Raw genomic sequence first — 22,581 nt, 5'->3', positions numbered from 1 at the left:
TAGTAAAATGAATGCAACTAATTATGATCGAACAGGCGTGGTATAAACCTGCCTACAATCTCTGAGAAATGAATCTCAGCTGGCGTGCCACAGGTACTTCTCAAGCAGGAGGGGCTGCTTTTCTAAATAGACTGTATTTATTATGGGTGGCTGGGTATCTGCATTCTGGCTCAGTTCCCTGTAGTAAGGAACTGACCACATTACTATTTGCAAACACAGGGTTCACTCAAGTGGCACTAAAAAGAGAAGAGGTGGGGCAAGCAGAGCTTTAAAAAGAAAAGAGGAGTCCGTCCAAGTTTGCATGTAAGAAGCAACTGCATTTTGGAGAAGCTCGGTACCTGGAGATCTCGCTGCCTGTACTCCACTGAGGGCTGTGGCGAACGGTTTTCCAAATTCGCTGTTTTTTAAGATTTAAACAGCAGCTTTGCTTGTTGCGAGGAAATTAGCAGTGATCCTTGCGAGCATTGCTTTTAAGCTGTGTTAAATTTGTGGCAAGAGTGTCAGGCATTTCATACTTGGCTTCCAAAAAAGAAAAAAAAAAAAAAAAAAAAAGAAACGAAAGAGAGAGAGGAAAAAACCAACGTGTGTGTGGAAGAAATCTCCCAGGAATTTCTTCAAGGTTGTAGTCAGACACAGTAAGGGCTAAAGTGACAAGAAAAGCAAGGCAAAGATAAAACTTGGTATTGTGATAAGATGTCTGAGTGTAAAGTGGGCGATTGCAGAAACCTTTTGGGATTACACGTGCTCATCTTGTCCTGGATATGACTGAATACAAGCTAGTTTTTCTCTCGTGACAGTTCAAAAAAACCTCAAGATTATGTTTCTCTTCCTTGTCGCTTTTTTGCCAGTGGTTTTTAAAATCGGTTTTGTCAGCCTCTCAGCTCTGCAGCACTGGAACTGTCCTAATGGATACAGATTAAAGACTGAAAACTCTGCTTGTATAGGTAAGTTGCTGACCGTTCACAGATTAAGAAAACTACATTTGTATTCTCTTACTTGAGCTTTATAATTTTCAAAGAGTTTTTTTACAGATTGCTTGTGTGTTGTACTGGCAGAATTGATAAATCAGCTTCTCGATATCTTTTGCTTCTCATAATAAACAGAACTAATTTTATTTAGTTTGTTTTTTTCCCGAAATCAGTCAGTCAGTTTAACGATCAGAAAGCAGGATAAACTTTTATATGATCATTAAGAGATCTGAACTGTTCCCTAGTTACCAAAATTCCTTGCCATAGCTTTAGTGTCTCTGTACTTTCAATACATGTGCATGCACATATTTATCCTTCTGTATATGTAAAGTTTGTGTATAGATGTATTGTTGTTTCTCTGTATGCATATAGAAAGAGTATTTTAATGATTATGTATTAGTATATACTTAGATGTGGGCTAGATAACTTTAAAAACTATTCTTTCTACGTTTATTGGTGCATGTGGATATGTGTGCTTATATTTAATAATACGTCTCATAAAATACATGAATCTCAGGTGTGTTTGATACTGTAGTACTAAAGTCTGGGTGAAATGTGTGACACTAATATGAGTAAAATCGCCCCAAGTGATTTGGAACATGTAAAATGCAGATTCCTATTCTTTGCAAAGTGTAAGACAAAGAATGACAGAACCCTTCTCCCTACCCTGCTACCTTGAAGTCCAAGGTTTTTTTGAAAGCCAGAGCCAATGAAGTTGGGGGCTTTGCAGTAAGAAGATGCGGAAACGCTCTGTAGTGATTCAAGCAAACGGCCCTAATACTTGGAGTTCATGCTTTTGCCTTAGATTGCTTGGGCTTCAGAGGCTCAGGCTCAGTTCTTGACATGATTCCAGTGATTTAATAACAGGTGCCTCCTCTGTGCATTCTGCCAAGAAATACCATCTTGAAAGTAGAAAATAGAAGTATGCATGTTAAATGCTCTCGTATTGAGAGAGGAGCAGCTAGGCATTTTTTTGCATACAAATGATAAACCTTCCTGAAGGTTTAACCGAGAGCCAAACACACCTAGGGTGCTTCCGCACTGATGCTTGAATTCAAATGAGGAGCAGCATACTTCTGAAATGCATCTCCATACTGTCAGCTCTTACTATGCTTGTCTTCACATTGCAGAGCACTCTCAAAGTGCACAAACTGGATTCCCTTTAGGCCAACCTAAACCAGAAGCTGTTCCCATAGGAGAGCATCTATCCTCTCCGCTGTTGATGGCCATTCAGTCCATGGGACTAGACTAGACCTGGTTCTCCGTCAACTCAACCTGAAATATATGCAGTGTGTATGTCATATCCTCAGCAACTGTTGCACTTTACACAGCCTCTCCTATAGGTCCATGCTATTTACTGATATGTACGTAGCTTCCACAAGTTAATTAGGACGTGCGCTTGTTATGACTTCTACATTACTGGGTTGTCCAATTAAGAGCTCAGGTATAACAAGAGAATCCTACTGACATGAAGGGAATTGCTTGGCTAGTGTTTAATGAGTCAAAATGTACTCTAAATATTGACATTCAAAAGGCTACAAAGATGTATTTGTTATTTCAGTTGACATATTTTGTATACCGATGTACTTCGCTCTTCCGTTAATGGAGACATAACCTGCCCTGCGAAATGTGTTTTCTGTTGAAAATTAGATACATTCAGCTGCTTTATGAACGAGGCGAGCTAGGTAAAGCACCAAAACAGAATGGCCGGTGGCGCAGCAAACTCTGCAGGAAATAGTAATAGAAGTCGTCTTTTGCAGAAGAGCTAACATTACTATGACACACTCTGAGCAATTCCATGTAACATAGAATAAATGAAAAATGGGATGTGCTTGGGTTACAGGGGATTAAGCAAAGGTGAAATTTTGACATGAAATGTAAGACTGAAGGATGCTTTGATGGAATGGATTTCCCCTGTTCTTTCCTCTGGGTGCTGGATACATATGTCATGTTCTGAGCAGAAGAGCGGATGGATGATATTCTAGTTCATTAACTATGTGAGATGGAGGGTGCAGTGGAAGCAAGTGGTAGGAAGCTGGAGGCAGGCTTTGAAGGTAATAGAGGGGATAAAAGCGGTGAGTGGGAGACATGACTCATACCACTGCACTGTGAACAACGACAGCGAGCCGAGCTGTGGCTTGGCGACCATTCTTGGTGAACTGTAATAAATATATCAATTGTAAAATGTTCTTTATCCTCTGTGACCGTGGTGGCATCCTGCCAGCCGTAAGGACTACCCTGAACTGAGAAGGTGCCTGCCCTTGGTTAGGGCACACACTTACTGGAAAGTGTGTAGGCTTTTCTAGGTTTCTTTTCCATATTGCCACTACAGATAAAGGTCTAGGTCATGCTCTTCTTACATTGCTAAATAGCTCACTTCTTAATTAGTTCCTTTTATTTCTAGGGATATTCAAAGATCAAAGACCTTCTCATCCTGTGGAAGGATAATGAAATCTAACCCTAAATGTCTCACATAATTTTATACAGTTATTTTAAGAGAGATTATTTGATTCCTGACTTGGTATGCCAAGAGAGGAGAGAGGCCTTTCAGAGGGGCCGTTGTGTCCCACAACAGCAAGGTTTATAAGACAAAAGTGCGGTAGAACAGATCATGAAGTCAGAACAAGACTAGTCTGGTGAATGAACGTACCAATTTATTGGCAATTTATGGTAGAATCGGAAGCATTTCTGCCAGTTTTGACATTGCCATCTTGATTTAATCATTTATTTTAAGCTGATGTCAGAACTGGGGACACAGTTACCTTTAAATAACTAACCCGTCTTAGACCCAATGAAAACATAGAACCTTCTACACCTAAAGAAAAATGATCTGGGCTACACAGGAGTTATTATTCCTACAAGGTAAAAACATGTGCATATTTGATCCCGGGAGAGCTTTGATTTCTATCATATTCGACCAGGTAAGCATACCTGGTACGTCAGGGGATGGGCCTTATGCCTGTTGAAATCAGTTGCCTGTGTCCTCCTGAAGTACGGCTTTATCAACACTATTTTTTACTCTCTAATGATGTATTATAGATGCTTTTCCCACTCGAAACCAAAAAGTTTCCCACATGGCACTGTTTAGCTGAAAAAGTGCCTAAGCAGCCCCTTGCATTTTCAATTTTAGACTAGATACTGGTGCCTGTTAGTCTTGGGCTACTCTAGGTAAATATATCATGTACTGGATATTGCAAGACTGGAGGTGTACTTTGGCTTCAGGGCTGACTTTGAATACTCACTTTGTAAGTCTTAAAAGTGAAGGAAGATAGTTATTTAAAAAACCCCCAACAATATTGTAAAAAAAGTTTTTGAAGAAGGCAAAACACGATCCACATTACTGAAGTTTTACCTAATCATAGGTTCTTAAATTCTGCACATCTCTACTAACTTCTGACATTAACTGATCAGACTTTGTCACTTCTTCGGGGCTAACATGCTGCACATTCCTACAGAGCTACAGCCTGCAATTGAAGGTGACAACTGCAGCTATCTAGGTCAGCCCTTTTGGTCACATGCTTCTTTCTGTGTCTCAAGCTTTCCTCCTTTTTTTCTTGCTGTTCACCACTCTCCTGCCATGGAGCACTGGTGGTGCAGAATATTAAGTTATTCTGCTTTGTATCACATCTTTAAATCCACTTTAATTAGCTAAACCCTGGCTTCACTTTGCTCCATACAGCCTTCTGAAGACACACTGTTAGAGCTTCTTACGTTGTATTCCGAGAAATATGAAACGCCAAAGCCTTACTAATTCACAGCTATTCTTTCTTCACAAATGTCGCATAAGGAGAAGTAAGAGCCAATGAAATGGGCAACTGTGTTGTCTACCCCTGTCATGACATAGGGATAAACCTGTCGAGACCCCACTCTATCCCTCCTGAATTTCAGAAAAGCTGCAGTCGAGGCATGCTTGTTTTCTTGCTTTCAGTAGCTGTCTTCCAGCTAGCTCACTTCATATTACACTGCCTTAGGGAAAGATGCTTGAAAATATTGCTGCCAAATAGTAGTCAGGAATTCTTGAACAGGGGTCTGAACCCACAGACCAATTCAGGAGAAGATTCCCACTGAATTCTCTGGAAATTGGATCCAGCTGAATGTGGACAAATACTATGTTTAGCTGTAAAAACTTAGATCAAAATAGGGAGGAGGCAAATATGTTACAAAAATGACAGAAATGGTGTCACATATCACATGAAGCTTATTCCTGAGGAGGACTTAGGGACTAATACTGCAAGACTCATCATTGTTTTGCTCAGTGGAAAATAGCAGGTATTAATTTTGTGTTCTGTTTTAAATAAAACTGACTACTTTCTAGTATCTAAATTGAAACCTGATTTTAGAGGGAGCTGGATGACCGTGTTTGCTGATGCCTTTCAAAGAGGGCCAGATGATAGCCTCGTGAACTTCATCTTTGAAAGTCAAGCCAGTAACAGTATGTTGCAAGTTGCATGATCTGGGAAGTGGTGGTCCATTTTGTAGTTGCTAATTTACACATAGAATTTATTTCAAAGACAAAAGCACGATATATTTTTTTTTCCATTCTAGTGTCCAAACCCTTGAGATCTGAGTCCAGAAAGGTAAAAAATGAAAGATATTGTAGTGCTTTGGTCTTTTTTACCATTTCTCTTCAAGATATCTACAAGTGGTTTCTGAATTTTATTTCAATTCTAAATTTGATTCTACTTTATTCTTGATTAAATCATATGATTGCTCTCACTGTCATATCTGTGCTATGATCACCTCTGTGGCTCTGGACTGGAAGAGTCCGGGAGTTGATAACCACCTTATTGTAATCACATTGTATTTCTTACCATAATACTTGAGCACTTCACAGGCTCTATCCTCTCAAAAATTGAGTAAACAAGTTGTACTTTAAACCTCTTTTAAAATTAGCAAGAGAAGATACTGAGCTGTGTCTCATCTATTTTATTGTTACCTGCTGATGGAGCATCTTTTTCCATTTCTGAGTATTTTTTTTTCTTTAAGCTGTATGCTTTTAACAAAATAGATAAAAGGGATGGGCTGCGTTCTTTGTAAGCCAGATGAAATTTGGGTGATGAAACCTTGTTGAAAAGATTACGGTGGTGGCTAGATATAGCAGATTGAATTAATCCCCAGTCCAACTCCACAGAAACCAAATTTGAGTGAGGTTATTTGAGTGTGTGTATCTGTACATGTATATTTTATGTATATAATGTGTGTATTTGGGGCCATAACGAAACGCAAGTCCGGGTTCACTGTGGTTTCTCTGTATCCCCGCCAGGCATACTAATGCTTCACCTTCTGCGATCAGAGCATTTCTCAGGACTCTCAATAAAGTAGCATATTTGTATGCAAAGTCATTGAGAGCTGCCAACATCATGATGACATGATTCATCGTTTTTGCTGATTCTCAAGGCATTTTTTGCATAAAGAAGCCTTTGAGAACTGAGCAGAACCTCATTCTTCCTTTCAGGGCTGGCTGTCAGGGCGCTGCAGACAGCTTTTGTGTTCACTAAGCCGATTTCTTTCACAGGGTAAAGTTCCCACTGGGGGATGTGGTTGCCAGGACACGTAAAACAGCTACAGCAGGATGCAACTTTGTGCTTTGCTTTGGCGCTAAGGGTGCAGGCGAAGGCACTGCTAGTTACACCTGACGCATGGTTTTATGATCGAGTTCTCCTAAACCTTAAGAAACAGCTTTTTTTTTTTTCTCCTTTTTTTTTTTTTGGTACTTTAGGCAACGAAGAGAGCGTGTTAAGCATAGGACCCTCTTCCATTGTTAGTGCCATAAAAGCTGAAGGATCACAGCGCTGCGGCGTGTTCTACAACAGCGTTGTGTCTGTTGGCATTTCTTGTTTACCACTGGAAGAGGCGTTCTCCGGTGGCCAAGCTGCCTGTCGCGGCTGTGCCCCTTGTCTTTATTGGGCCGTTATTCTTCCACTACAGCCTTTCTTCAGCTGGAGCGGTTGCTTGCTTTTCAGTACGTGTAGGATTTGCATTATTATGTGAAGTTTGGTGGTGGTGAAAATGGGCAGACTGATAACTCTGAAATCCTTTCTTCAAGTGCAATGACTGGGGAGGCCAGCGTAAATTCTTGTAGCCTGATCAATCAGCGTGCTCTTTCACGGAGACTCAGTTTTGTACACTCATAAAGAGCTGGAAAATCCGTCCTGTAAATAACAGGTCATTGTCTAGTTACCTTGGTACATAGCTCAGTAACCTGTGCTTGGTTAAAGCATGTCTTCCCAGTCTGATCTCGACTTGAGAATACCCACTGATGTTTTTCACATCGTCACAGTTTTTCTCGGGAGCTGGTCCCCTTAGTGAATCACACTTCCTGTTTAATGTGAATTTAATGTCTAAATTTGATTCCCTTGGCTTCAGTTCCCAGCCATCAGTCCTTGTTAAATCTTTTCTGCAAGAGATTATAATGTCCTTTAGAAAAACCTGGTACTTTTTCTTTGTGAAGGTATTTATATACTGTGACCAATCTTTCTCCCAAGCTTCTTTCTGATAATCTAAGCAGACTGAACTCTAAGTGTCTCACCAAAAGGCACATTTGCTTACCCTCAGATCAGGCTTTTTATCCTTGTTGTATACACCTTCTAATTTTTCAGGATCCTTTAACAACCTATATCTGAGGAATACAAACAACACGCCAGTATAATCTGACCACTGCCATATACAGAAGTAAAATTATTTCCCCGCTGTTATTCATGTCTCCTGTGTTTATATGTGTTATGATTTGAATTTTCTTGCCCAGTAATGTGCTAAGAAGTCAGCTTTCTGTCCAGTATGAACACAAATCCTTTCAGAGTAAGCAGACTTCCAGATATAACCTGTAGGTCAGGCCTATCTTTCTTGTTCTTATTTATTGTGACTGAATAATAGTTCTTTCATCAGTGCTTCACATTGCTTAGTCAAACAATCTCTGTCTTCAGCAACCTTACATCTACACAGTTGCCTTTATCACTCATACTTATGATTTCCTCAGAGAAATAACATCAGGTTTATTTAACAAGCCACTATTATCATAAAAGTATATTGACTAACAGAAACTACATTATATCAACAGTCTTGCACCTGCTTGTGTACGGGTGAAAAGATCAGATTAACTGTCCAGCTTAGTGAGTTACTCCAATTACTCCAGTTACTCCAACTGAAAACCAGCGCATCAGGGAGAGATACAAGCAGTAGTGTTCATGCCTGCAGACTCCTTCACGTCTCTGTTAAGAGGGACAGCAGCCGTGACAACGAGCTGAGGTTGTCAGAGCCCTCCTGTATGGGCTGTCAGAAAGCCCTTTAGTTTTAATGACATCCAGGCAATGTTAGCCAGGAGTAGCTGGTTTTAAACTGGTAACCTGCAGCTCATGGTTTCTGTAGCCCATTAACAAACTTCTAAACCAGTCAAACCTTTCTAGAGGGGATTTGGTGGAGTTACTCCTTTAATGCTGTGGAGAATGGCATGTACATCCCAAGTACGTGTGGGAAAATACGCTCCTGAAAGCTGATTGTTTGAAGAAGATTGTGGGTTAGAATTAGAGTGCTTTATGGAATTAAATTGCTGAAAAGGCTTCTGCTTTACCTTCATAATCTATTCAACAGAAATCAGTTGCATATGCTCTGATTACATTTCATACATTGTCAAATTAGTTCATCTGTTATGCGGAACATAAAGTTGTGGGAAAACTCTGAAAACAACATGGAAACTTTCCCTAGTCTGTACAGACAAGTCAGATGGCTGTAAAACACTGACATTATTTTGAACAACTTTGATACCTGACACAGAAGAAACCCCTAAACACTTCTGCACATAGTTTCTTAAAGCAGTTAAAGGAGACAGGTTCCCAGACGCATGGGATATCAGAGATCTGGTTGCTTAGCTCTCCCTAGGTTACTGAGAGAGAAAGTTTCTTTCAAAGTGCTGGTGTGAGTTGGTTAAATTGCAGTTCCTCGTAGTTATCATGAGGTGCCATTTCTGACCTTCTCTGAATTAGGGGAGTCCACACCTAACACTCACAGACCTCCTGAAGTACTCTGATAATTGGCACTTGACTCAAATGATCATATAAGTTATCGAAGGAGAAGTTCTCTTCCATTGCCTTAAATTCTTGATCGTGAATACAGAAAAAAAAAAATTGTTGTGAGCTATACTTGGAAAAACTCAATACATATATGTAGTTTTGGTTATGAATTGATGTCCTTTAGTGACTTAATCGAATGTGTCTCTAAAATAATTTCTGTTGATTTCCTTTTTTTCCTGCATGTGCAAAGTCAGACGATAAAACCCAGAACAAAAGCCACTGACATAAAATAGATCTTGAGCAGGGAAAAAGCTGCTCCTTAGAGCAACCCTCACAATGGTTATACAAGAAATATACCAGGATATGGTACTGCCAGATGTCAAGCACCTTGGGAAGTTACTATCGGATGCATTTGGTTTTAGTAGGAACTGAAATTTATCTAAATTTTCTGGGACAATCATCCATGGTACTGCCAAAAGGGTTATTTTTTTTCACCCTTAGTGTAAAATATGCTACTCGCTGGTGACCTTTTTTTGAAAAATAAAGTCCTTAATTTAGGACTTAATTAATAGTTATCAAGCCCTGATAAAACACCAAAAATACATCAAATATCTTTTAATTCTTAAAGGCTCTAGCCTAATATTCAAGTTAACCTCCCAATTTCTAATTAGTTTGCTTGTTGCTGTGGTTTGGGCTTGTTGCTATCAGAATATAGTGGGCTTTTTAGTGTTTTGTATGTGTTTTTGAGATTTGACTCAAACCAAAATGAGCTCAATGTGGAACTCAGTGCTGTGGCAGTCTGCCTGCTGCTTTGCTGTTTTGCAAAGTTTTTTAATTTGTTGGCAGAATTCTTACTGTGGAAAGAGGGATAAAGATAGAAGGAAGCAGCTGCGGGCAGCATTTGCACAGCAAATGATAATGCAAATCACAGAAATGGAGTACAGGACAAGTCTGTTCCCTGTGTTTGGGCAATCACGGAGGGCCCAGAGTGCCCAGACACTCGGGAGAATGGTAATTTCCCTGGACAGTCTTCTTAAAAAGAATAACAATCGCTGTGCGTGTGACAACGGACAAAACAATAATTCTGAAATGAATGCCTGAATCAATACAGCCATCCTCCTCTCCTTTTTTAATGATGGGATATATTAAATTTTGTGACCAATTATTGTTAGATAACCATGTCAAGGGTATCCTTTCTCCTTGCTCTTTGCTGCTTTTGCTGGCTGAATTTTCCTGATCTGTTCAAAACCATGTTTCAGATATTGATGAATGCCTTGAAGGTGGTTTGGGAACCTGTGGCCAAACCTGTATCAATGTTCCAGGGTCCTACATCTGCTCCTGTCGGCCCGGCTACACTTTGGATATCGACAAACGGTCTTGCTATGTGAACGGTAAGGTCATTTTCTTTTTTGATGACTAAAAAAGGGATTTAGAGATTTAGTTAGCCTTATTTTTCAAAGTGAACCATGCCCAGCTGATTCCTACGGGACAGCAACTGGGGTGCTCTTGTTTGCTGGTAGAAAAACTGCCTCTTCTACTGTGTGGGTAGGTGGCAAGGCCAAAAGTGGGTGCCACAGAGGAGTGATGGTGAAAAATGGGAAGTATGGTGGTGGAGAGATGAATGAACATATGAAAACAAACAGATATAAAACTAAGCAATGACTTCTTGTTTAGTAGACATACTCTCCCTGTGCTCTCAGAACTGTAAACTCTCTTACCCCGTCCGTACTACTCCCAGGAAAACATGGCACTACACAAGATTTTGCTGCCTTTGCCTCTTTCAGTCTGTTGGGGTTGATGTCTTTCCAGTGTGTTTAGGTTCACAGCGCTATGAAATTGTAAGCAGGAAGTCCTTATTTTTCGTCTGGTCCATTGGCAGTTTCTGAATAAACATGAGTGCTACTGTGAGTTCTTTCTCCCCCTTGCTCTGTCCTGAGTGTATAAACGGATTTTTGAATTTGTAAGATGCATTTAAATTTTTAAAGTTTTTAGCCCCTCTAAGAGAAAAATATCGACAGTTATGGCCTTCGAATATCCTTCATTTTGTCCTCAACTGATGCTACCCAGGGAAAAAAATCTAGTTGGATTTTATTGATTGGTATAACCCTATATTGCATCTAGAATATGAGGTGGAAGTGCTCTGAAGTTCACCTCTCACTTCTCCACCTTGGTTTCCTGAATGTCTGGTTTTGGTTCCTGTCTGGGATATGCTGGGATATGCTTTGGATCCAGGAGCTCAGGTTTTCTTTTTCTGACTAATGTTTACCTGGGACTCTTGCTAAGGCAGAGATGGGATGTGACAGGGCATGTTTCTGACCCAAGAAGTAGGAGATGTACTTGAGTCCCTGTGCACGTAGCCTTTGGGACCATGAACATAACCAAAAGCATTCTGCGTAGCTCCCAAATTGGCACCAACAGGATCACTTCAGTCAGCTCCTAGAATCATCATTATTGACAGCAACACATGACTCACAAAGACCCGAGCTGGATTTTTTGTACTCCTGTCTAAACATCTCCAGCCCCTTAAATAGTAGTTCTAATTTATTTTTTTTAATCAAATGTTTTGTAAATTCTTCACTTCTGAACTGATAAGAAGTGAAAACAAACGTTACCTCACAGTGATATCCGTGCACAGGTATCTTTCAAAGAACAACCCTACCTCGATATTGGAGGACTTCAACTTTTTTTAACATTATTACTAACATTTATAGCACGAGTAGAAAGTGACTGATGGTTCAGGAGCTACTGTAATGAATAAGGAACCCTTATGCTAGGAATAAACCCTTCCGTTGGGGGTACATTAAGTGAAATACCCTCATGTTTTAAAGACAGGAAACTCTTTGGTGCAGGTGTTGTTCATTAAACCCCTGATAAAATTAAGTCCCAAATCCGACTGGTGCCTCTGCAGTCAAAATTACATTTGTTCAGTCCCTGTTCCATTTACAGCCCTCACTCATGGGTGCCTGATAGGAAATTCAGAGAGTGGAAAGGACAAAACCAAAGTATATAAATGCTCTTGGTCAACTAATTGGCAAAAATGCAGGCAGTACAGCTGTCAAATTCCTGAGATAAATCAACCTTGCTACACTTCACCATTCATTTACCATTTACATAAAGCAAGTCTTCATAGTTTAAATATTCTCACATGGGGTTGCTCAGTGTAAATAGCAGCAGAAAAAAGGGAATCGCTATAAATCCTAGAAGCAGCTGTTATAACTGGGTGATAGCTTGAAAACTTGAGATACAAACCAGTCTGTTAGTATAGAAATAGGGCGCTGATCATCTTCGTTGTGAACAGAAGAAAATTGCATCTTGGGTACTTGTCGGAACTTTCTTCACTTGGAGAAACCAAAATTGGTCTCATTCCTCTGCTGTGAAAGGTGTTAAATCAAACAGCTTTGCAACTGTGGTGAAGGTGGAGCATCTGGCTAAAATTTGTAGAAGTGATGTCTATTGAGTTTAAAGCCTCAGGTTTCATTCTAATAGTGAAGATATTTAGTTAAAAGGTTGTAAAACTGGTCAATAAAACCTATTTAATTTTCAAAAGTATATGTGCAAGAAAACTGATGATAGTGCCTCTTTGATGACATCCGTCCCTGAGAAATGGAGAGTTGCTTCTGCATTGCAGGAAGATCAGTTCAACAAGTGATTAGACAGGCTTGAAAGCTGTCATTCTGTCGGTTCTATATCAATAATTGCATTTCAAAGTCACTTGGTTAGAGCATTACTTGTATGCCATGATCTGTCGTTTCAGGCAACCATGTTATAAATCCCCACCATTACCACCACAATGCGCTTGCTTTGAATTTTGTTTTAGTGGTAAATTAAAGACTAGGCTGTATACCCCCAATTTTTACTTTTTTTTTAATTAGGAACACCACCCCCACCCCCATTTCTTCTTTGTTTTGGGTTTGTGTGGCAGGGTTTTGGTAGCAGGGGAGGGGCTGCAGGGGTGGCTCCTGGGAGAAGCTGCCAGAAGCTTCCCTGGCTCCAAGTCGGACCCACCTCTGGCCCAGGCCAAGCCTCTGGGAGAACAGATTTAAGAAGGGGAACCAGTAGGGAGTGGGGGGATTGGAATGTGAGAGGAACCCCGAGGTGAGTGCAGAAGGAGGGGAGGAGGAGCGGGGGAGGAGGGGATGCCCTCGCAGCCCGTGGTGGGACGGCAGGCTGTGTCCCCCCAGCCCACGGAGGGGAACAGGGAGCAGATGCCCACCTGCAACCGGGTAGGAGCCCACGCCGGAGCAGGGGGATGCCCCTGGAGATGGCTGTGACTCCGTGGGAGAGCCCGTGTTGGAGCAGTCTGTGCCTGAAGGACTGCAGCCCGTGGGAAAGACCCATGATGGAGAAGTTCGTGGAGGACTGTCTCCTGTGGGAGACCCCCATTCCCCGTCTCCCCTGTGCCGCTAGCAGGGGGAAGGTAGAGAAATCGGGAGTGGAGTTGAGCCGGGAAGAAGGGAGGGGAGGGGGGAAGGTGCTTTAAGGTTTGGTTTTACTTCCCATTATCCTTGGGTTTTATTTGATTGGTAGTAAATTAAATTGATTTTGTTTTTTCCCCAAGTTGAGTCTGGTTTTTGCCTGTGACCATAAGTGGTGGGTAATCCCTCCCTGTCCTTGTCTCGACCCACAAGCTTTTCTTTATATTTTCTCCTCCTCATCCCACCGTGGGGGAGGAATGAGCAAGTGGCCTCGTGGTGCTTTGTTGCCAGCTGGGCTTAAACCACGGCAGTTTTTAAATGAAGGCTAAAATGTGACCAGTTACATAAAAACTCCTTTCCTTGCTACACACTTGATAGACATCCATAATATTCAAATTGCCTTAATGAAAACCATTGTGCTTTGGAAATGCAGCTGAGGTTCTTTGGGCAATCTTAATCCTGTCCTGTGGCAATACCCTAAAAATAACAAAGAGGACGTGATAAAACTGGGGTAGTGTAATCTGCAGACCCAACAGTTATGTCCTACTAATTGTATTTCCATAATTATCACCTGGTTTTAAGGCTGCATTAAGGCTATTTGGACCATCCTAGTTGCTCATCACTTTCAACCTTAATTGGATTTCTAAAGTTTGGGGCGTAATTAGAACACCTTTCATTTGAACATATTTTATTTAAGTTACTGATAAGCTCTTACCCTTCACTCAGTATGAATACAGTTTTTGTCTGGAAGGAGATGTTGCTGTTGAGCTGTAGCAGTTTTCAGTACAGGTCTTTAGGTTTCCTTCAGCCTTCTGGATCACAAGAAACCTCTGCTGTCTCTACCTTCTTCCTTTGCCCTGTCTTGGGATCTTCGATTTCCCTGTTTGAATAGTTAAAGTGAGACTCCAGACTGCCTCTCTGTGACAAATTCTTGCTACAGCACAATAGTTGGAAGTGGTCTTCAACTTGGAGATGCATCCAAGGCATAGTTCTTCTAACCCCTGTTGGCATGCACGCAATGGTTCTTCTGACTTCCAGCCAGGCTGTAGGATTTGGGATTAGTGGTAACAACCGCTGCGATCCCAGTTTCATGACTCAGATTTTTGACCTAGCATTCAGCATTAAATTCAAAAGGACCATTACATTTATAATTTATTGGTTCTCTGTGATATGCCTAGAAAGTTATCATTAAAATATGAGAGAGATGGTTACATCCTGAACTTTCTCTTTGGCTGGTATAATAATGATGAGAACTTAATGCAGCAAAAATGCAATGCTTATCTATTAATTGCTCTCTTTTTGTTTTCACCACACCAGACCCTGCACCATTCCTACTTTTTAGCCATGGAAATGCCATCTTTAGAATTGACACTGAGGGGACCAATCACGAAAGATTGGTGGCTGATACTGGTCAGTCAACCCTTATGGATTTTCATTATACAGAAGAGAAAGTGTATTGGGTAGACTCTGAAAGGCGACTACTTCAAAGAATTCACCTGAATGGCACAAAACGAGAGGTAAAGTAATCAGTTCTTTGGAATTCTCCATGTTAATGGGCATAAAATCCTTTATGGAAACCACCTGCTTTTCAGGTACAATTCTGCCGTTCCTGTTCAGTGATGAGCACTTCAGACTTATTTAGTAGTCTTTGCTGTCATAGTAGTTATGGTCGTGAGTCTAGGCTGTTTTACTGGCATTCACAGGACATTTAGTATTTTCTGTGGATCAAGTAAAGGGGAGGAAGGAGAGGAAATTCAGACAAACTAAAGCTTTGAAGTCAATAATGTTTCTATCAGTTTTAAATTAATCCCTGGCATTATAGAAGTTTGTCTTCCAGATTACTGTAACTCAAACTGGCACAAATGGTATGAGAAGAATGTGCTTGAATTCCTACTCATTTTTTCTCAAATCTTTTATTGGTTTCTATGGTTGCAAAAATGCTTCTTTTAGCACTTCATCCGTTGTTCAGAAAAAGCGGTGCAGTTCGTTGCATCTGGCTGATTAAGTAGGACAGACAGAACTTCAATGCTGTGAGAGCCTTCTTTTGTTCGAGAGAGATTGCCAGCGTTCGTGTACCCATGTGGAGTCTTCACTGATGTATTTTACATTGAATTTAAGGATCAGGGTCCAGCAACAGTGTGTTAGGAAGTCTCCTCTCTGTAACAGTACAGATCTGGGTGCTTAATGGTATGCCAAATGCAAGAAGTTGTAGCTAAAAGATCAGTCCAATGTATTTCTCATGGAGAACACTTTCCTCTTTCACAGGGGGTCACTCAGTTCATAAGGTGTCTGTGCAAGTACAAAGACCAAATGAAAGTGATTACAGAATACAAAAGAGAAATATCTACAGGTCTGAGAGAAAACGAAGCAGGCAAAGGAATGAAATGGGAACCTTCAGTCGGGCACTCTATTCCCTATATTGAAAGTCAAGTTTAGGGTAATCGTTAGGATGCTTCTTGTTGTTAACTTTTTTCTTTTTTTTTTTTTTACAGAGACTATGTTACATAGACAAAGGCATTTCGGGATTTGTTATTGACTGGATAAATCAAGACATTCTCTGGGCCAATAGACAGAAAGCAACCATAGAAGCAACAGACATGAATGGGAAGAAACGCAGGGTTCTTCTAAGAGATGTTGGTCATCCCACAAGGATTACTATTGATGCTGAGCAAAGGTAATTTTAACTAGGTTAGTAATTTCATTGAAGTGGACTCAAAATATGCAAAGTACAATGATTGTGGTTTATAGGCTGCTGGGCTAGTCTGTGCACAGTGTATTATCTGCAGTCCAATACCTCCTTGAACTTTGCCAAAAGAGGATAAAAGATTAATAAGCATATAAGAGATAAATAGAGAAGTGCGTGGGAAAAAGCCCACTGAAGTCTAATGCCGAATCTATACCTCTTGGTCATCAGGGAAAATTTTGCTAGTGAGGAGAGCTGAGGGAAAAGAGGCATTGCTGGTCCTTTCTCAAAGGCAGCAGAAAGCAGGACTGGAGCAACAAGGGGAATGTTGTCTGCAAATGCTGGGAGTCCCTTGTGCTGCAAACCTGGCAGACATAGAATATAAATTGGTATGTTTTCTGAAAAAAGGTCTAAACTTAGAGTTTTGCTCCTGTTTCCCTTGTCACTCTGTCAGTTGCTCTGAATATTGGTTCTGAATCTACTGTTGCTAATTTGTGTCACTAGTAATTTGGCCTTCATAAAGATGCTTCTTTCAGCTTCAAGCCATTTACGCTGAGAACCATGCTCACATAAGAGATTTGGCCTCCTCAGGAATTATCAGTATGAATTGTCACAGTGGTCTCTCCATGGTAATTTCTCTTTACTCATAAACGTCTTCCATTAAAGTTGCAAAATAAAAGCTTGAGCAGGCTTTGAGATGCTTCTCTTTAGTACAGCAAAAGCATGTTTCTGTTGCCACTTCTGATTTGCAATAAAGTTGCTCAGCAGTGTGTGAAACTATTTTAATATTAAGGCTTATGTGTCTTTTCCTAGTACATTTATACATAAACCAATCTTCTGATGCTAGTAGCATTACTGGTATTCATTGGAGTCTTGTCATTTGGGTAGGATTTAAAGGCCTGAACATCAGCCTATATTTTTTTTTCCCCGTTTTTTGCTTTTGAATGTAGTATTTGTCAGTCTTGGAAATATTCACAAGTCCTTAAAGCCACTGTCAAATGCCACTGAAACACATGTTACAAATGGCATTATAAGGATATATTTACTGAACTTAGGCAAAAGTCTGGGGAGACTCAAGTGCCTATATTCACCCAGGTGTGATTCACCATGTTTAAAAGCTGTACTCATGTGCTTACAGGGAGGCCAGTAGGCCAGCGATAAACTGTAAAGAAAGTAGACTCCAAGAAGTCTGACATCATTTTTATGCCCTATGGTAATTTGCTTGTATGAAAACTCTGAGGGCTCTATTTTTAATGTAAAGTGAATTACTTTACGTGTACAGGTGTAAACATGAACTAAATCTGATATTAACAATGTCTTCCTTCAAATGTGTGCAACTCTTAAGTAATGAAGGTCAATATGATACCCTAATAATAAAGTTTTTCTCAAAAGTTGTGTCTGGATATTAGCAGTGATAGGATTATTTTAGTAGTAACAATGTAACTATTGCTGTAAGGTTGATTTGATTTTTTTTTTAATTGTGTTTAGAAATGCCAAAAAATAAGGATTAAAACTAAAGAAAAATAGAAGGCAAATACAGTAAAGGCTGGCAATTACTCAAGCCAGTTTCTAATCTTCATTCTTTTTCTGTCTTCCTGTTTGTTCATATCATATTCTGCCCCTACAATGATTTGCAAAAGTTGCGCATAGAGACTATAACCCTATAGCCACCTTTGTTTCATAGTTTCCTTATCTGTAAAAAGAGAATCCTAGCATTTCTCCAAACTTCCAGAGTAGTGACATTTCCTAAATAACAGGTGCTCCAGAAATGCAAGCAGATATTAATAAAATGTTTTAAAATGGCAGTATAAAATCAGGCTATTCCTCTGGAAACATGTTTTCACCTCTACATTAATAACCTATATAGACTACGTAACGTGAGGAAAAGCTGTGAGGCAGGGGCTGATTCTTCTCACTAGTTTGGTATAGTCCCTTGCCAGGGAGATCTAATCCATTTTGGGGCCTTTAACAAATTCTTAAAATAAACATAGTAAAGCTGGCTTTATGCTACATTTTTTTGTATGTATAAATTCTGCAGTTTTGTGAAGACAAGGCAAAATGATGATGCTTCTTGGAATTTTTGTGCATAGGAAACCCAGGCAAAGAATCTAAACCCAAACATTAAAAAATAAACTATACATAAATGAGGGATAACTTGCCATTTTGGAAGAACTGTTGTTAACCTTAGTCACATCGGTAAATCTGGGGTCTGATCCATGAATAACTTGACATATAAGTTTCAGTGCATAACTGTTTTCAGTATTGGAGCTGTATTATGACTGTGTCTTAATTTAATAACAGCATAGTCTGTCTGCTATAAGCAGCAGGAAGGTAGAAAGAAATGAGAACAATCATAGAAATGGTATTTTTAAGTTAAGCACTTAAGTGATGTTAAGCACTTAAGTGATGTGCCCAGCTAGAGTTTCTGGAGATAGATTCTTCCCAGAGGCAGAGGGCAATGTGGATCTGCCTCAAAGACATGCCTTTCTCCAAGTTTGCAGGAGTCATCCGTAGATTTGAGAGGTTATTCCAGTTTCCTTCTCTGACTGCATGGCCAAACAAAGGAGAGAGACAGACAGTAGTGCTTCATGGTTAAGCTGAGCTGATTCCTGCTTGACCTACCTGAGAGAAATTTCTAGTATCTCATTGCTTCCTGGAGCAGTCTCTGATAGAAACCTATTTATTAAAATAAGAAAAAAACTGTAACAAAACTTTAGTGGTAACATTGCTTCTGTGAAACAGACAACACTTTGGTGTCAGAAATTATTTCCATTCTTCATAGAGTTATGTTAAGTAGAGATGTCTATGGGGCTTTCCTGAAATAGATGAGTATGTATTAAGTCCCTTGCTTTCTTATTAATTTTGGTTCTGAAAGCAGTGTGGTAAGACTGAAAAATTCTGTATATAGGAACAACTAAACAAGGAGTGTGTAGCAGTGATGTGATCTTGCAAATGTGGAGTTTGTTTTTTGGTGGTTTTTTTTTTTGTTTTGTTTTTTTGTTATTATTTTTTTTTCTTTTTTTCCAAAACACACCTCTCTTGCCCGCAGGCTATTATTTTGGTCTTCAGATGGTACAGTTTCCAGCATACACCGAGTGTCCATCAGTGGAAGTGATGTGAGAAATGTTTTAAGAACCACAGTAAAAATAAAGGCCATCTCACTAGATCTGGTTGACACAAGGATCTACTGGATCCAACATGACCACGGGAAAGAGATTTCCCATATTGGATCGTGCAACTATGATGGCGGAGCTGTTCGTTTGCTCAAAAATTCTGCCCGGTGAGTTTTCCTGAGCTTGTCAGGAATGAAATGCTCATTTCCTGGGGATGCAGTTAAGCTCTCTTCCTCATTCTCCCTTTTATTTTGTCAGTTCATAACACAATAAGGAGTATAAAGTGTAGTGCAAATGGCCTGTAACTGTAAATCTAAAACTACTGATAGGAAAATGGAGAAAAAGTCACTGTTGTGAGGATAATACTGCCACTCAGTACCCTCCATCTTCCAAGCTTTTTAGCAAATGATAACTACTTAATCCGTCGAAATCCTCTCTGAGTGTTTATCAGTGGCCTTTTTCTGCAGATAGAGAAGCCAAAAGCAGAGATTAAATGATTTGTCCAAGGTCACAGTGGGTGAGCTCAGGTGTCTGAGCTGTACTCAAGAGACTGAGCTAGATCAGGTCTTTCCCGTTCTCCTCTAAGCCTGTCGTCCTCCTTCGCTGCCAGGAGGAGAGGCTCGGGCCCGCGCTCAGGCTCTCCAGCAAGCGTCAGCAGATGTGACGAAAACTGTCCCACGCCACAGAATTGCTCCCCTCGGATCCCCGGTGCTGGCGCTAAGCACAGGGCGCTGTTAGATTCCTGTGCTTTTGGATGCCTTTAATATTTGGCCTTCATGCTTTGCAGTGATACAGATGTTCTGTGGCGGGTGTGTTTTCAGCGAGGTGCTCAGGAAAAGAACAGCAAAATGAGAAAAAGACGTGGTTTTGCCAGCCTCCTGCTTTAAATATGCAGCACACCGTTTGCATATGATGAACACAAAGCTGGTTTCTCCCTACGTTGCCAGCTGTCGCATTGGATTTTTCTCTACCCTTTCTCCTTCAAGTTGGCTGGTGTTCGCTAGGACATCAACATTTCCCTTTGAGCCTGGATGATGTAGATTCTCCTTTTTCTACCTGGAATATGTCCTGGAGAGTGGAGGCCAAAAAATCCCTCTTTCAGTATTTTTCTGCTTTCCCTCTTATTTAAAACTGGGCCCTTTTGTGGTTCCTGCTGCTGCTATAACTGCCCAGCAAATGGAAAATAAATTCCTGTGATAGGAGAAGCAGCAAGATGGATTTTAGAAACGTCCTTACTCCTTCATCTCCACCCTGATTTCCTGGGACAGGCAGAAGTGTCAGAGCAGGCACTGGAAATTGGGAAATGGGAGAATTTATCTGGCCTACATCCTTTAACAAAGCAAGTGTCCGTTTTAGTTGCTGGGTTCTCCAGAAGCAGGGTGATCCCTAGGCTTTCTCTGTCATTTGAGTCGGTCCTGAACAACAGGACCTGTTGTACGCAGGACAATATGACCTGTGAGAAATGTAGGTTATCCATTTTGCATCTATTTCTTGCAAATCTGCAGGATTCTGGGTGCTGGATTATTTGGGAATGTCTCTGACACCTCATCTGATTCTCATATATGCAAGATAATGTAAGATATATAAGAATACAAAGGTTGTTTACAGTGAACTTGACTGAACTAGATGCTCAGAAAATGTATGACTGAGTAAATATATAGGGATCATGTAATGCGCCACTTTGTGTTATCTTCTCTTTGTTGTAGACATCAATTGCTTGGTTTGTCTCTCTTTGCTGAGCACCTGTACTATTCAGAGTTGAAATCTGGTATGATATGGAGAGCCAACAAGTATACTGGAAAGGTTGTAGTCACAATTAGCCTGAAGCCATCATTTTTTCCACCGGTGGAGATAAAAGTTGTACATCCATTTAAACAGCCAGGTGCAAGAACAGATTCTCAGGATTTTGGTAAGTAAACTGTAACGATACAGTTGTATGTGTGAGAATAATAATGTCATACACTCTGATTTTTCACAATAATAAATTTCTTTGGCAAAATTCCAGGCCTCAGTGAAGTCAGTGTGCTGGTTGACAGCCGGCTGAATATGAGCCAGCAGTGTGCCCAGGTGGCCAAGAAGGCCAACGGCGTCCTGGCCTGTATCAGAAATAGTGCGGCCAGCAGGAGCAGGGAGGTGAACATCCCCCTGTACTCGGCACTGGTGAGGCCGCACCTCGAGTCCTGTGTTCAGTTTTGGGCCCCTCACTACAGGAAAGACATGGAGGTGCTGGAGCGTGTCCAGAGAAGGGCAACCAAGTTGGTGAGGGGCCTGGAGCACAGGCCTTATGAGGAGCGGCTGAGGGAGCTGGGGCTGTTTAGTCTAGAAAAGAGGAGGCTGAGGGGAGACCTTATCGCTCTCTACAACTGCCTGAAAGGAGGTTGTAGTGAGGTGGGTCCTGGTCTCTTCTGTCAGGTGGCTGGAGATAGGATGAGAGGAAATGACCTCAAGTTGTGGCAGGAGAGGTTTAGATTGGATATTAGGAAAAATTTCTTTACTGAAAGGGTTGTCAGGCATTGGAACAGGCTGCCCAGGGAAGTGGTTGAGTCACCATCCCTGGAGATATTCAAAAAGCACGTAGACGGGGTACTCCAGAACATGGTTTAGTGGGCATGGTTGATGGTTGGACTCGATGATCTTGAAGGTCTTTTCCAACCTAAATGATTCCCTGATTCTATCATTCTAAGTCAAGGAAGAAGTTTCCTTTAACTGCAGTGATCCACAGTTCCAGCTGGTGTGTGTAACTCCAGCTGGAGTGTCAGGCTGGAAGTGTGCTAAGCATGAACTTCTCATTTCTTTAATCTGGATACACATGCCGATAAATGTGATTTTTCTCCTTCTCTTCCCTTTGTTTACACAAAGCTGTTTTTATACTTTCCTGCTAAATGCACAAAACCATACAGCTTTTTAATCCTTCATGTAGATTATCTTCATCAAGTGTCTGCTCCCTTCTGGAAGTTTTATTCTAATGTGCATCTAAACACCTCTGATTATTAGGGCACTGAAGGTTTTTAAGTGCATACTATGTCCTACAAGTGATACTGTGGATGTCTTGTCTTTGCTGTGATATGGCTGGATGATGAGGCTATTTTAGACAGACTCGAAGTTTCCATAACAACTCTGAAAGAAGAGCCTTGGGTCTCTTTAATTGATATCAGTTGCAGCCTACAGTATGAGGTGGTCATGTCACTGCCTTTCCCTGTGGATCAGAAAAAGAAAGTAGTTGACTATGGATAGCTTACCCTCCTTGAGGATTTCTGCTGAGGCAGTAGGAAGTGGAGGGTGTCCAGGGAAATAATATATTGTTCTCTGATCTCTGGAAAGCAGACAGAGTATTCTTGCTTTAATGGAGCAGCTTTGTCACCAGTTTTGCTTGGGTATGAACAACTGACCGAACAA

General features: G+C 40.7%; 1 protein-coding gene across 3 annotated transcripts in view; it reads left to right on the top strand.

The window, feature by feature from the left end:
- The first annotated feature begins 339 nt into the window (after positions 1–339).
- Positions 340–22,581, top strand: part of EGF (epidermal growth factor) — a 63,946-nt gene continuing 41,704 nt past the window's right edge. For all 3 annotated transcript variants that reach the window (XR_007507830.1, XM_049815357.1, XM_049815356.1), the window contains exons 1-6: positions 340–944; positions 10,234–10,365; positions 14,707–14,906; positions 15,882–16,063; positions 19,122–19,352; positions 20,892–21,094. Coding sequence is in view for 2 of the 3 variants with exons in the window: in XM_049815357.1 (XP_049671314.1) it covers positions 818–944; positions 10,234–10,365; positions 14,707–14,906; positions 15,882–16,063; positions 19,122–19,352; positions 20,892–21,094 (1,075 nt within the window). In the remaining variant the exon portion in view is untranslated. The remainder of the gene's footprint in view (positions 945–10,233; positions 10,366–14,706; positions 14,907–15,881; positions 16,064–19,121; positions 19,353–20,891; positions 21,095–22,581) is intronic.

The sequence above is a fragment of the Accipiter gentilis genome, chromosome 12 (genome assembly GCF_929443795.1).
Source record: "Accipiter gentilis chromosome 12, bAccGen1.1, whole genome shotgun sequence".
In the NCBI taxonomy this organism is placed as follows: Eukaryota; Metazoa; Chordata; class Aves; order Accipitriformes; family Accipitridae; genus Astur; species Astur gentilis.
This window is presented reverse-complemented; position numbering and strand designations above follow the sequence as displayed.